At 36.8% G+C, this 16,250-nt stretch overlaps 1 protein-coding gene across 4 annotated transcripts in view; it reads left to right on the plus strand.

Moving 5' to 3' along the window:
• The first annotated feature begins 555 nt into the window (after window positions 1-555).
• Window positions 556-16,250, plus strand: part of uxs1 (UDP-glucuronate decarboxylase 1) — a 38,100-nt gene continuing 22,405 nt past the window's right edge. The window contains exons 1-6 of one of the 4 annotated variants that reach the window (XM_078262178.1): window positions 556-1,198; window positions 1,332-1,572; window positions 4,542-4,569; window positions 8,665-8,713; window positions 13,437-13,480; window positions 14,453-14,513. In XM_078262178.1, coding sequence (XP_078118304.1) covers window positions 1,482-1,572; window positions 4,542-4,569; window positions 8,665-8,713; window positions 13,437-13,480; window positions 14,453-14,513 — 273 coding nt within the window. In that variant the 5' untranslated portion in view covers window positions 556-1,198; window positions 1,332-1,481. The remainder of the gene's footprint in view (window positions 1,199-1,331; window positions 1,573-4,541; window positions 4,570-8,664; window positions 8,714-13,436; window positions 13,481-14,452; window positions 14,514-16,250) is intronic. The other 3 variants (XM_078262179.1, XM_078262180.1, XM_078262181.1) reach the window with 3 other exon arrangements.

The raw sequence follows: 16,250 nt of genomic DNA on the forward strand, positions 1-16,250 counted from the left end.
TTTAGAAATACAGTATATGTCTCCCTCATAAACATATATGATAAAAGCTTGATCCACAAATTGACATAACAAATACAACACAGGAGTTGAAACATTAATATATTTTTTTCAAAATACAACAAAACGAACTTTTTTATGACATACTCATTTGCAATTTCTTTCTTTATTTTCCTTTATTTTTTAATTCTCAAAAGTTAATATTTTACCATCTGATTGAAATGAAAATAAAAAGAGATTAAATTGCAGTCGGAAATAAAATATTTGCTAAGGGAAAACGTATATGTCGTTGAGGTGAGTCCCGTTCTCTAACCAGAGTGAAAGTATCCTTATTTTTGCAGTCCTAAATGCCAGGGTCTCTCTGGTTGTCTTACTATAAATAATACCTGCAGTATAATATACAGTATAGTACACATTTAGCAAATGCAAATTACATCTTACCACACAAAAGCTTACAGCGCCAAACAGGTTACAGTGGTTGAAATGGGAAAATCAACAAGGTGTTCAACAAGGTTGGTTTACTGGACTGTGGAAAGTTTCGTGTGATGGAATGAATGAGCCATTGTGTCAGTGTTCAGAATACATTATCCTGTAACTTCAAAGCTACGCCTTATAAAGTATGTTAAATATTTGCACAATAGTATACTGTTCCATTAGTCTATTCATGGCAACGGCCTTAGTAAGCTAATACAAATAAAATAAACGACTAAAACGAGCGTCACACAGTCTCTGCAGGAAAAGTCAGGCTGCTAAATCGAGCAAAGACTAATCGCTCATCTGCTATTCCTCGGCCCAACTGTGAAGAGCAAACTCCGGCATGTATGCATCTGTACGTCGTTAAAATGAACAGCTTTTTTATTTTCCCGGTACTTACCTGAATATAAACGTCAGGCAGGATTCGAGTCTGTTGTTCATAAGCGGCAGCTATAAACGGAAGAAATATAGCTACGCTGTCAGTTTAGTAGCATGCTAGCTAGCTGTAGCTGATTGCTAATGTGGTGATAACGCACAACCATTTGGCTTCACAGTATTATTTGTTACTGAGGCGCTGCTGCAGTTTTAACGTATCTTTAAGATATCCATTTACGTAAAACATGACGTGTTGTAGCTAATATACCTGTTTACTTAGTCGGTGGACAAATGCCGCTGATAAATACGTTTATATGTAGTTGTGAGTGTTGACACTACACAGTGTAGCCTGGTAAGTTAACGTTACTGTTTGCTACCTATGTACAGTTACCCTGCTAGCCACGTAAACTGCTCCTGCTTGGTGTTGACGTAGCAGCAGCCGCTTTGCCTGTCCTGTAAAGCTAGTTTTATTTTATATGAATTAGGAGCACCAAGTCATTGACAGTCTGCCTAATAAACCAAGACATCCCGAAGACTCGAACTCCACCGAGGACATGTACAATTGTGAGTCAAAATGCTGTAGCTGGACTTGAACGTGTGGCTCGTTGGGTTCTTGGTCCTGTTGCATTGAGCGGATGATGAAGCGGGTCATCTGGCTGATATCAGGATTAAACAGAAGAATGATGAAGCTACTTTTTGCCCTCGCTTTGATCGCCTACATTGCCTGTAAGTGCACTGATTTGTGTAATTGAACGTATCTCACCTGTTAAATTGGTATCATTCATGTTGTGACTTTATTGCCAACCAAACTGTAAACTTGTGTGAGTAGTTTAAACTGACATCACTAACTGTTTGGTGACCAAGCCCCAACAATGTACCTTGCAAGACGAGTACTGGGTGTTCATACATCGAAAAACCTAAATTATCCTTCTGGATAAGTGTTGAAGCAGTCAACATACAATACAAATTAGTTGCATTTCAGGATGATGTACCATCTCATTTCCAAGGTGTTCCATTATCATTAGAGAGAGAGGGAGAGTTTAACTTGATGAAGTGGTAAAGGGAATTTACATCCAGAGAGCAGAAAGCCATTGTTTGATTTATTTATTAAGAAATAATACCAAACATTTATTGCCTTCTGCTTATCAAATGTGATGATTTGCTGCATCACTGGAAATGAAATATATATTGTGACTTTCAAGAGGTCAGTTTTGTCTCTGGGAATTTTTAATGGATAACTCTCATCATTTTCTGACATTTGAAAGGCTAAACAATTAATTGAAATATAATCGACGGATTAATCAACATTGAAAGTAATTGTTTATGCATTTCCCAAAAGTAGTAAGTGTCAAACAGTGACCTGTTTTAATTTTTGATTGGCTTGAATTGACAGAAATGTTAGTTTGGTCTGCTTTGCTCAACTTAGTTGTTGTTTTGAAGATTGTGTTGCATAATGAACATGGTGTGTCTGTAAAACCCATGATGTCAGCTTTTGCACCCACCAGGCGACATGGCGGCAAAGTTTTCACAATACACTTTACCATGTTGATTTGTATTCATAGAACTAGTTTTATTGACTGGATTTGGCAGAAAAAGCAGATAGTATTTGATAAGAAGCTGAGCTCATCTGTTCATTTTATTTGATTCTCATCACAAGTAACTAGTAATGCTTTGTAAGGTTGAACTGGCATTTTAACTGCAATAGTGTGGCTGACTATTAAGCATGATTTGTTGTTTCAGCAGGGCTGTAGTCAGCATTGGCTTTGCTAAGTCCAGGACAAGGAAAGTCTGAGTTAGAACCAAATACAAATGGACTTGAGACAGATTCAAGACAAAACTGAGTCCTACACCAAGACCAAGATTTAAACTAGGATTTAACCAGCATCTATTCAGTCATTTGTTATTGTTTAATTTTAGTTTGTTTTTAACAGTTAACTATGATATAACCTCAGTTATCAATTATAAAAGTCCCCTGGCTTTAAACATGCATTATCAGAAAATAACCAGCAGTGTATTCTGGGCAGACTGACAGAAGTTAGGTTTTAGTAATGTAGATCATTGTGTTGATGTTGCTCCAAATTCAGGTGAGCTCACACATTGCTGCTATCAGGTGATTACACTACTTGAAATGCTGTCAAGTCATAAACCAATTTCACCTCTGCTGAACTGAAGAAATACACTTCATTGTAATATAACTTTAGTTTCAAGATTAGATTAGAGAACCTAAATCCTAAACCAATTAAGACTGCGTCACACACTGTGAGTGCGTTGACATGGACATAATTAACCCATTAATGAGGCTTATCCCGTTTATGATCATATTCTCGATATGGTGTTTACATAATAGATATAAACTAGTTTGTTTTAGCCTTCGTCTATGGTTTACATGCTAAAACAAGATAAGTGGGTTATTCATGTCCATGGAAACTAGGGCTGCATTATATGTGGAAAATATGCACTAACATTGTTGAATATTGCGACAACGATATTACTTGCCATAAATAAACGGATGCATTTCTGCTGCTTTCAGTATTCTACTAAAATACAATGAATTGCTTGTTGAATTTAAAACAAATAAAAGGAAATCATTTCCAACATTATTTCATTGAACAAATTGAACATTGAATTGAATATAAAAGGCACCACTAAAAGAAGAATGACAGTTACATTTTAAAGTACAGTTTTCTACTGACATTTTCTTTTAACTAACACAAAAATCTCTGAGTGTCTTTCGCAATATGTCAGAGCCTTAAGCGTTATGGTTGGTATGGTTATTGCGCCAGCTGATATTGCGAAGACGATAAAAAAATTATATAATGTGCAGCCCTAATGTAAACACACTCACAGATTATCTACTGTGGAACACAAACAAGATTAGAAAATAATGTTGCATCACACATATACAAAATAAGGATTGGCTCTCTTGACAGTGGGAAATTTTATTGACCATCTTTCTGTCTTCCGCTCTTTAAAAGGTACAGACTCACTGTCTGAAATCACTCCCTATTTACTGTAGTGCACTGTATTTACACTCCATTTTATTTGAGTGTCTGAATACTGAATTGGAAAATGTATGCACTGTATAGTCAAACATCCTCGCAACAGAGCTAAAACAGTAGTTCTTGTTAAGTAAACATCATTCTGCTAACAATTGAGTGTCACCTTTTATACAAAAAACTCTTTCCTGAGGGTCCCTGAGAAAATCACTTAAGTTTATACATTTTCTTTTCTTTTTTTTACTTCTGTAACATTTGAGGCAAAATTGTGAGGCAGAAGAGGGGTTAATATATTATGGAAGACTGGACATGGTCAAGACAAAAGACCATGTAAAACGAGACTGATGCTCAAGTCTATTAATATCTGAATCTTTAGTGTGAAGATTAAATTGAAGGTCAGAGGAACTAAATAAATACCCAGATTTGAGAGACAGGGTATTACCTGGTTGGATTTTCATACTAATCCATTTTGAAAATAGCCAGATTTGTTTACAGCTCAATCATTTACAATCCACTCATAAGACGGTACAGTTGTAGGAGCCGAGAAAAAAGAAAATAACTGCTGGAGCTTCTTTTCCTCGATTTGTGTTTCTTTGGCAGTTTTGCTTTTTTGGCTTTGTTAGACCCTGAACGCGACACTGCACTATACATTCATAATGCTCCCATTTTTGTGACAAGTTTTCTCTTTCTCTCTTCCAGCTGTCTGGGGAACATATACGAACATGAGGTACAGTAATTCATTTCTCTATTCTCTCTATTGAAGAAACAACAACCTCAACTGATACCTGAGACTTTTGCCCCTCTACCCCATGCCTCTCTATTGTCTCCTGGGTAGGGCTGGGCGATAATTCAATATGCTAATTTATCATCTTTCAATGGAATCATATCGTGATGAAATCATATATCGAGATATCTTAGTTATCATAGTTCATATATACAATTATGTTGTCTAAATTGATAAACACAAGCACAAACTCAAATTTCTCAGCAAATCTGTTGTGAAACATTTTGAGGGAATATCATTTAAAGAATTGCAGATTTGTTTTAACATCCCACTATTTTTGTGCATGAATGTAAACAAAGTCAGTATATAGCTGGGAAAAAAATATATTAATTTTTTCTGTATAAATTTCCTTGAAACTGTTTACATTATTGATGATTTATTATCCAAAATCTCATTGTAAAAAATATTTTGTGAAAGCACCAATTGTCAACCCTACAATATCATCGCAATATCGATGTATTTGGTCAAGAATATTGTGATATCTAATTTTCTCCATATCGCCCAGCCCCAATCCTAGGGCCTTTTCTGTTCACTCAGCAGTAGTTTTTACCTTGTTTATTTTTATTAACCTGCATTAAAATACAACAGGTGGATATTGCTGTTCAGTTAAGCACTTTTATTTAAACTGTGACCATTATTTCTATAATTATTCATGTGACAGTCATTGTTACTGTTATATTGCTGTATGAAAACTGCAAAACTTGGTGAATATATTACGGCAGTTGAGATAATTAGCAAAGGCTGATACAGTTGCAAATGTGTTTTAAAAAGTATATACGTGTTGGTGGTTTTAACAATGGCAGACTGGTCAGAGACCAATACACCTTTTAATTATTTTAGTTTATTTATTTTTGAATTCTTTAATGAAGGATTTTTTTATTTATTTATTTATTTCAGGACAATGCACATTTGATAAACATGTACAGAAGTACATGTAAAAGTGCCAGATTGTAGCCCAAGGGCTAATTTCCATCTGTAGTCCATTCATCAGGTAGATATTACAATAAAAAGGACAAAAGATATACATCAGCAACATTTGCTATATCAAACTAAGTAAAACAGGACGAAAGAAAAGAAATACAGGATAATTCATTAGTCAATGTTAAAACAGAGACACAATTCATTAGTATGCTCCTTCAAACTAACACGGCACAGCATACAGGTGGAGATGACCACATGCTTGGTTAGCTCCAAGCCAGATCCAAGACCAAACATATACAGCAATAACATTTGTTATATAAAACGGGGAGAAACAAAATGATAAAAAAATAAACAAGACAATTCATTAGTAAGTGTTAAAATGGAGACACAATTCATTAATACGCTCTACTGGGCTAATACGGTACAGCATGCAGTCAGAGGTGATTGCACGTTTGGTTAGCTCTGAGCCACACCTTTACCTGGCTCTTAAAGGTGGCCAGAGTGGGATATTCCCTTATAGTTGGGGGTACTGTGTTCCATAATGCACTACCTTTTAATAGATTTTTCTAAAAGGAACCTCACAGTCCCTGTTTACAACAGCTCTAGTGATCCGAGTCTGTCTGTATTTAATAAACTCTTGCAGTGGTGGTGGCGCCAAGCCATGTAGTACTTTATAAATGAAGCATATTGAGGAACATTTACAAAAATTATCAAAACTCAGTAAGTTGTATTTTTCTAAGATCTTGCAATGATGATAAGAAAAAGGTTTTTTATCTAGAGTTTTGAGTGCCTTTTTGTACAAAAGCTCAACTGGTTTTAGGATAGTAGAACCCGACATAGACCAGCTGGTGATGCAGTAGTTCAAATGTGAAAATATCATCGAGTGAAGGAACATCAAAGCAGCTGCATCTGACAGAGATCCTCGAATTTGCTTAAAATTAAAAATATTGAATTTAATTCTTTTGGAAATCATTTTAACATGATTTTTGAAAGAGAGTTTGGATCATGTATGTTCCTCTTCCATGTGCATTTAATTTGGCATTCTTAGCACACAATGTGTGTTCTCTCCAGTGAACTGCAATTTGCACAAAGGAACTGTTGTACACTTTGCCTGAAAAGCGAGCAGTGGAAGTTAATGTTAATGTATATTTATATTTTAGCCCATACGATAGAGAGGTATTTACGCATCATAGGCCTATTCTAGAATTGTAGATTAGTGGTTGTAATTGATCTTCATGGTAAATGTCCTGCGTAACATTAGGCTGTCTTCTGCTCACTTTTAAGGCAAAGAGTACAACTGTTCATTTGTGCAAATAATTAGCCTAACTCCTTGAATGGTATGATTATGACGGTTTCAATTCAGAGCAGTGGTCAGTAGGCTGCTTACACATTCAGGTGGTCTGCGATCGTCTGCCACGCTTTCTTTCGCTGTTTCATTACATCGTCCGTGTTTCTTTTTTACAAATAATGTGTTTCATGTTATCATACTTCCATAAGAAGCTGCTGCTCACTCTATATAATGTATGCACAATACATGTAGCGGCTTCTTTGCAACCTCCATAAGCCGCCGAGAGGCTGAGTCATACATGGCTCCTATAATACATGTTCTCCATTTTAGCATCAGTAAATCTGTGATCGACCTCACGGTCTGTTAAAGAAAGCCGTGAACGCGCATCTATCCAAATTAATTCAGCCTGGCTTGACCTAGTCGCTCCTCCTCAGCCTGGCTTGGCCTTCGTGAAATGCACCAAGCCAGGATGCACAGATTAGACTAGGTCAAGCCTCGCTTTATCAGTTATCCTGGATTTATAAATTCTACTTTTGTGCAATACCCCCCCCCCACCCCGGTCAGCCTCATTCTCTGCTGATTATCCTAATGGGGCTTTGCTGAAAATTCTAATAATTGTGTGACATGAGACAATCCAGTGTATCACCATGTAGTAATGTAGTCAATAAACTGATAATGACACATGAAAATGTCTGTATAGGTTTTGACTTACTGTAGACTAAATTGTAACATATGCCTATAGTGGACACCATGCATAAAAGGCTAACCTGACTTCCCTGGAGAGTCACCACTGCGAGCCAATCTCCTCCATTTGGTACGACTTGCTGACAGTACTGATTTGCGCTTAGGCATGATGCAAACGTTAATGTAAATGCACAAATGCTACCCACTAGGCAAAATCTGAATTGTACTGTAATGGCTTTTCTCCGGTCATAAAATATGATATATTAAAAAGTAATTTTACGCTCAATTATTGAATACATTGCTGTCATTTTATAGATGGACCAAACCCATTCTATCCTGAGCACTTCATTCTCGTGAAGTTACAGTCTCCCTACTCCTGATCTGGTATTGTGATAAGCGCAAGCTATCGGCAGCAGACTGGACTGTAATTAGACTGTTGCATACACATGTATATACATTACGTAGCACAAAACAACTTCTCTCTCAGTGATATTGAGTTGGGGTTGGGATGGTAAAAAAAGTAGTAGCAGAATTAGTTGATCTGGATCAAAGATGACAGCGGCACTGAATTTATTTATTTAATTAAGGTTCAAATTATTGTTAAGACAAATGTAATTTCTCTCTCTGAATGTGAGAGGTAAACATGCCAAAACCACATACGTAAATCAATGTATCTGTTTTTATATAATTAAACTGAGTATTCTATGTCTAAAAATCAGAGCTCTATCTTTTCTCTTCGTATTGTAAAAATACATTTGTCAACGGTTTACATAGTACCTGGTTGTATTAGGCCATTATTGGCAATTCTGCAAACCAATGAACAGCACTGCTTTATGGCAGTATCAGACTTTTATGTGATTTAACATTATTGTAATTATTACCATAATTTGACAGCTATTTAATTTGCTGAATTAGCCAAAAACACACATTCATGGCGTGTTTTTATCCACAAACGGTATACAGAAGCGACTATAAAAACTATAAATATCCTACATATTGTGATATAAAGGCTATATAAACTGGTGTAGAGGATGTAGAGGTGTAGGGGGTGGTGCGCTCGAGCTACGTATTTTCTTTGGCTTTGTGATAATTTCTGCCATCGTCTCATCCCCCCTCTCCTTGGCTTTTTCTTTCTCTCATCATAGATCAATACAAGAACACGGAGAAATGAAGATTGAGCAGAGGATTGATGAAGTGAGTTTAACATGTGGTCAAACACCTTGTATTTTACAGGTCAAAGGAGCTCTGCTGTACAGTGTATTATCAGCTAGTATTTCTCTTTTTCATGCACATATCATTACATGTTTACTAGATATACACTAATTTGCAACCTCTACATACCATAGCCAAATCTAGATTTTTGATTGAGCCCCAAAAATTCTGGTGCAGCCAGGCCTGAATCGTGCTGCTTATATTTTAGCCTAACCATCACATATTTGTATACCTTTTTGATTTTTTACACCTCAAGCACAAATTTGATAAAGATATTAGGTAAGTGCCAACAGTAATGTCAAAGTTGTTCGTAAACATTTCCCTTCTGTGAGAAAAAGTTAATGCTCCTGAATCGGGAATTTTGAAACACTTAAACATTGAAAAAAAACTGCACCATGGTGACTAACTTTAGATAGCAGCCAAGTAAAAAGTCCAAAGTAAAATAGGCATATATTCTTTCTTAAATTAAAACAAACCCACAAAGGGAACATTTCTTTATTACCTACAAGTACAACTCTTCAGTTTTATTTTGTATGTGAATTATCCCTGACATTTCAATGGCTTTTCAGGGTTTCCCGCAGAAAATTTGTTAGTTAAGGTGGTAGGTTTGCCATCTGACTGGGGGGGGGTCTGTAGTACAGTAGACTCTGTACTACACACTACACTAAATATCACATTTAAATATATAATTAATTAATACATCTCTACTAAATATTAAATTTAAATAATAATAATTAATAAATAACCAGCTTTTCAAAATAACAGTTGCAATGTGCAATTTTAAGCTCATTAAACTATTTTCAAAAAAAGTGCTATAACAATTTTACTGGCATTGCTCCCATTATCCTCCGTGACACGCTCTCTTCCACTTTGCCTGACAACTCTTCTCCAAAACAAACTGCGCTGAGATAACAGAGCTCAGCCCTTAGCTTCACACACTCCAGCAGATTGTATGCGTGAAATAAAAACAGGACACGTAATTTCACTGTGTGTAGTGTTAACTATGCTAACGTACCGTGTATTGTGAGCCGCGTGTAGTGATTTAAAAAAAATAGACAACAGCTGTGTCTCAAAGACCGGGCAACACCTGGGACATTGAGAATCCATGCGCGAGAACTTGACTTTCTTGATATAAATGTTGATTGTGCAATTCCTACTCCTGACTTAAAGTACTCATATTATGCTCATTTTCAGGTTCATAATTATATTTAGAGGTTATATCAGAATAGGTTTACATGGTTTAATTTTCAAAAAACACCATATTTTTGTTGTACTGCACATTGCTGCAGCTCCTCTTTTCACCCTGTGTTTTGAGCTCTCTGTTTTAGCTACAGAGTGAGACATCTCACTTCTATCCCATCTTTGGTGGGAGTCGCACATGTGCAGTGCCTAGTTAAGGACTGCAAGCTAGTCAGAAGCAGAGTACAGGTGAAACTCCAAAAATTGAAACTCGTGCAAAAGTTCATTAATTTCAGATGTATTAATTTTTAATACATTATGTGCACTCATTACATGCAAAGCGAGATATTTCAAGCCTTTATTTGTTATAATTTTGATGATTATGGCTTACAGCTTATGAAAGCCCCAAATTCAAAATCTCAGAAAATTAGATTATTGTGAAAAGGTTCAATATTGTAGGCTCAAAGTGTCACACTCGAATCAGCTAATTCATCCAAAACATCTGCAAAGGGTTCCTAAGCCTTTAAATGGTCTCTCAGTCTGGTTCAGTAGAATTCACAATCATGGGGAAGACTGCTGACCTGACAGTTATGCAGAAAACCATCATTGACACCGGGATGAACGCAGCCTGGTGAGGATTGTCAGGAAAAAGGCATTCAAAAGTGTGGGGGAGCTTCACAAGGATTGGACTGAGGCTACCGACCGACAGACCGATCCTGGACATGGGCTTCAAATGTCGTATTCCTCTGGTCAAGCCACTCCTGAACAACAAACAACATCAGAAGCGTCTTACCTGGGCTAAAGAAAAAAAGAACTGGTCTGTTGCTCAGTGGTCCTCTTTTCTGATGAGAGCAAATTTTGCGTCTCATTTGGAAACCAAGGTCCCAGAGTCTGGAGGAAGAATGGAGAGGCACACAATCAAGATGCTTGAAGTCCATTGTGAAATTTCCACAGTCTGCGTTGATTTGGGGAGCCATGTCATCTGCTAGTGTTGGTCCACTGTGCTTTAAGTCCAGAGTCAACGCAGCCGTCTACCAGGACATTTTAGAGCACTTAATGCTTCCTTCAGCAGACAAGCTTTATAGAGGGCTGACTTCATTTTCCAGTAGGACTTGGCACCTGCCCACACTGCCAAAACCTGGTTCAATGACCATGGGATTACTCTGCTTAATTGGCCAGCAAACTCGCCTGACCTGAACACCATAGAGAATCTAGGTCTTCCATAACACCTCAGCAGTGCCACGGGCTGATGGCATTGAGGCAGTAATTCATGCAAAAGGGGCCCAAACCAAGTACTGAGTACATATGCATGATTATACTATTCAGAGGGCCGACATTTCTGTATTTAAAAACCTTTTTTTATTGATTTCATGTAATCTAATTTTCTGAGATTTTGAATTTGGGGTTTTCATAAGCTGTAAGCCATAATCATCAAAATTATAACAAATAAAGGATTGAAATATCTGGCTTTGCATGTAATGAGTTTAAATCATATATTAGTTTCACCTTTTAAGTTAAATTACTGAAATAAATGAACTTTTGCACGATATTCGAATTTTTCGTGTTTCACCTGTATGTGCCACGCTAGCAGCTAGCCTAGGCGAGCATTGTAACGTGTGTTACAAAGTGACATATATATATATATATATTCTATCGACATGGATATATGAGACAAGATATCGTCTTAAATTTTGGATATTGTAAAATGACGTAAGTGTTGTCTTAATCCTAGTTTTAAAGGCTGCGTGGTACTGATAATTGTCAAAAATCTCATTGTGTAAATCATTTGTGAAAGCGCCAATAGTCAACTCTACAATATCGTGGCAATCTCTAAATTGTATTTGATCAAAATTATCGTGATATTTGATTTTCTCCATATCGCCCAGCTCTACTTTTAGGAATATTACTATACAAGACTAGGGATGGGGATCGTTCAGTTTTATTGATATTGATACCTTTTCCGAGTCTTTATCGATACCATTATCGATACATTTGAATTATTTGGTGGAAAGACAAGACATGACAACTAAACTTAACGTAACTATTATTGCTTTTATTGCAAAAGCTGTGAGTCTCCGACGGTTTGATTTCTTCTGTCTCTGTTTTTGTTTTAACGAGTTGATTACATACCTGCAAACTAATCGTTTTTCGCCATTTTGAATGGGAAAATGTCATCCAAGTGAATCGTGTAGATCCGAAGAGTTTTTATTTTGTGGGGCGGGGGGGTCCGAGACCCGGTGCTAATATGGCACCGGTCCCTTAACGACCGTTATCTACCGGACTGAATTGCAACGCTGATTTCGGTGCCACTGAAATGCCTTTGCTTCTCTCTGATGCTTGGAAAACGGACGTTAGAGGCAACCTAAACATTGCCGCATGTCACGGAAGTAAACACTGCACTTGACAGCAGGTAACGTTAGCCTACCGTTGGCTAGCAGCTGGTGTAAACACGTTTAAAATGCTGACCGCTTAACGGTGTAAAAGTGTGTCTGTATTTCATTGGAGAGGAACGTATGACAGATGTTGCGTTCACTTGAAATTCGCCTCGCCAGCCTCATGCAGCACAAGGCTATATATATATATATATATATATATATATATATGCCGCGTTCTATTTACCTCGCAACTCAGTTTTAACGAGGTCAAGGTCGTAAACACGCCCCGTGACGAGTTCAAAATCCAACATGGCTGCCCCCTGTATCAACAGTTGTGAAAAGCTGCAGTAACAAAGTTATAAGCACTTCTGTCTTATTTGTGTCACTAAATCAGTCGTTCACACAGGCATGTTCAACTTCTATCTGTGGACATGTTACGCTGTTTGCATGCACAAAAAATGGCGTAATGCGTTGTTATCAACTGGTATTGCTAACAATAGCTAACCAGGCTAGAGCTAATGAAAACAATGAAAATCCGACTTTTAAACAGAACGCATTCAACTCGGGTATGACGTCATTCCCAGTTCCGGCTTCCGAGTTCCAAGGTAAATAGAACGCGGCAATAGGCACCGTTTTAAAAGTATCGTTTTAGCACTGGGAAAATGTTGCTTTCCCTTTATTTTCTTCTCCGGGGGGTGTGTAAAATGAGCCTGTCAGTGGAAAAACGAGCACTACTGTGAAGGTAAATACAAGCTAGACAATTGCCCCATAACTTGCATTGTAGCCTGTTTCACCGCCGCCGACTGCAGCAATCTTGCTTAATACTGGACCAATTTCAAAGATCAGTCACTTAGACATAAAAACATAGCAAAATAGGGTCCAGGTTGAAAAAAAAAACGGTAGTTACCCTTTAATAGAACCGGGTCTCGAGACCCATCCCTATACAAGACTCCTCTTTTTCATCCTGTCTCTGCCTGTTTGTCAATATTCTTAATATGCAGTTGATTCACAGTCTATTATTAACACCAGAGAACATAAATATACATACAAGCTTTCAAGTGCTGCATGACCTGCTGTTAACATAATTTGGCTCTCGATTTTCTTGTGAAAAAAAAAAAAAATCTTTATGCTCACTTCTCATCTTATTTTAGGCTGTGGCTCCTCTCCGAGAGAAGATTCGTGATCTGGAACAAAGGTGTGTATCCCTTTTTTAATGCACACATTTGTACACATACACACACTCAAAGTTAGTAAGCGAAAAGTGTTGCGAAAATTGTCGGAATTGAGGAAACTGACAATTGGCATTTCTCTTCACTGTCAATATAAGCATATTTTCTTTATTGCAATACCAAATCAATGCTCAGAGCACTGTTAGACCAGCTTGATGTAAAACATGAACGCTAAGAAATTCAAAGCCACTTGTTTAGATTGCGACCATTGCCCTATGTCTCTACTGGGTGCTGCTTTTAATAAAACTGTAATTTGCCAAAGGATTACAAATAGAACATACCCTATGTCAATTTGATCCAGCCACTGTGGAGTGCTCCAGGTGGATTGTGTAGAGACAAGCTTATAGATAAATGGATGTTCTGTTTTGCTGCTGCTCCTTATATTTGTACAAACTGCGCCTTCAGACATTTCTTTAGACATGTTTGACTCCTTGAATGACATTGAATATATGATGAAATTCATGAATATCTGATGAGGAATAACATTTTAATGCTATTAAGTTTTCTTAATTACAACTCTGAGGTTATTTTGGCTTTTGGTTTGGCTAGTGTTTCTATCAGATCTAATAACATTGTACTCACAAAAGTAATTGCTGACGTGTGAGAACGAAAATAAAATATAGCTATAAAGGTTGTAGATTAAAAATCACCCACACATTGCCAACATTTTAGCTTTGAAAATCTAGATCTCTATGTTAAAGATAGGTACAATAAGACACCATATAACTCCAGTGCCTGCTAACCAGAAAAGTATAGTTTCTCATACAAAGCAATTCACTTACTGTATGGTGCATGTTATGAGAGCAGAGCTTTCAGGAAAATGCAGTGAAAGCCTATTTATTTATTATTCAAGAACTGGATTTACATTTAGCTAAATAATATTGTTATCTTATGCTTCGTTCTCATGAAGTTTTTCCTTTTTTTCCTTCTCTCTCTAGTTTCTCTCAGAAATACCCACCCGTGAAATTCCTGTCAGAAAAGGATCGGAAGAGAATTTTGGTATGCAACCTACACAATTTCAAACAACAATGACATTAACAATAACTATTATACATAACCATTTGTCACTGGCTATATACAGAGTAAAACTCCAACCATAGCTCAATCTTCTTTTTAGCCAACACTAGCAATGTGTCTATATGGAGGTCAATATCCGTCGGCTCTCTTACCACTTTAGTTCAGACAGAAATATCTGGTAACACTTTACTTGAAGGTGTCGACACAATCGTGACATGACACTGTCATGAACGTGTCATAAACATTATAAACAAGTCATAAACGTTTATGACTTCTGTCATTAAGTGTCATTCGGTTTTTGTCATGACAAGTTGACATTGTTTGGGTTGTCTTGATTATGACAACTTGACATTAATCAAAGTGACATTACCAGAAGTTGTCTTTGTCATGACAAGTTGACATTACATTTGTTTGGGATGTCTTTGTAATGACAACTTCACGTTAACCAGGATGACATTACCAGAGGATGTCTTTGTCATGACAACTTGACATAATGCCATCCTGTTTAATGTCAAGTTGTCTTAATAAGGACATTCCAAAGAAATTTAATGTCAAGTTGTCATGACAAACACATCTTCTGGTAATGCCATCCTGGTTAATGTCAAGTTGTCATTACAAAGACATCCCAAACAAATTTAATGTCAACTTTTCATGACCAAGACAACTTCTGGTAATGTCACTTTGATTAATGTCAAGTTGTCATAATCAAGACAACCCAAACAATGTCAACTTGTCATGACAAAAACCTAATGACACTTAATGACAGAAGTCATAAACGTTTATGACTTGTTTATAACGTTTATGACACGTTTATGACAGTGTCATGTCATAGTTATGACCGTGTCATGTCACGATTATGTCAATACCTTCAAGTGTTACCAAATATCTTAACATCTACTCGATGGATTGATACAAATTTTGAGACCTTAATGGTTCCAGGGTGATGAATCCTACTGACTTGATCCCCTGACTTTTTATCAAGCGCCACCATGAAGGTGATATTTTGGGGTTTGAATGAAATGTCTCAACTGTTGGATGGCGTTAGCATTATAGCTCAAAGCAACACTGTGTCTCAGTACAGTCTCACAGAGCCACTACAATGGCTGTCGACACTTTGTCTTGTTGTGGTTTTGACCATCATTCCTAAAAGGAAAAAAATACATTGTATTCACTAAGTTAATTGCTCTGATCTGGGAACATGGATACATTGCTAAAAAAAAAGACGTTAGACGAGCATTAGAAACTTACGTGTAAGCTATCAGAGCATCAGACAGGTTATAAGTAAATCCCCAGGTTAGCCAAACATATTTGGAATAGAAAATTGAGGCAAACTGTAAAGTTGTTATCCAACCATTTAAACTACTAAGAACTACCACAACACAAACGAAAGCAGAGTTAAAATGTCTGGTCGGATTTGTAATCTTGTTCACTTATTCTTTGATCACATTGTCCCTTATTTCAGTGACTTAAAGACCCTTTCATTTAAGCCAAATTCTTGTATGAATACTTGTCTTGTGCCCACAGTTAATATTCAAGAATATTGGCTTCTTTAGTTAAATTGAAAAAAGGTTTTGTAGAAAAACCTTTACCTCAAAGTAAAGTTTCAAAGTATTCTTTAGCTATCCGTGCTGAAACAACAGTAGTGTATCGTACAATTTCCTTTAATTTCCTTTATAAATAGTCTACATTTTATTTGATTATTTTTTCTTTGTGTGCAAT

The sequence above is a fragment of the Sander vitreus genome, chromosome 11 (genome assembly GCF_031162955.1).
Source record: "Sander vitreus isolate 19-12246 chromosome 11, sanVit1, whole genome shotgun sequence".
In the NCBI taxonomy this organism is placed as follows: Eukaryota; Metazoa; Chordata; class Actinopteri; order Perciformes; family Percidae; genus Sander; species Sander vitreus.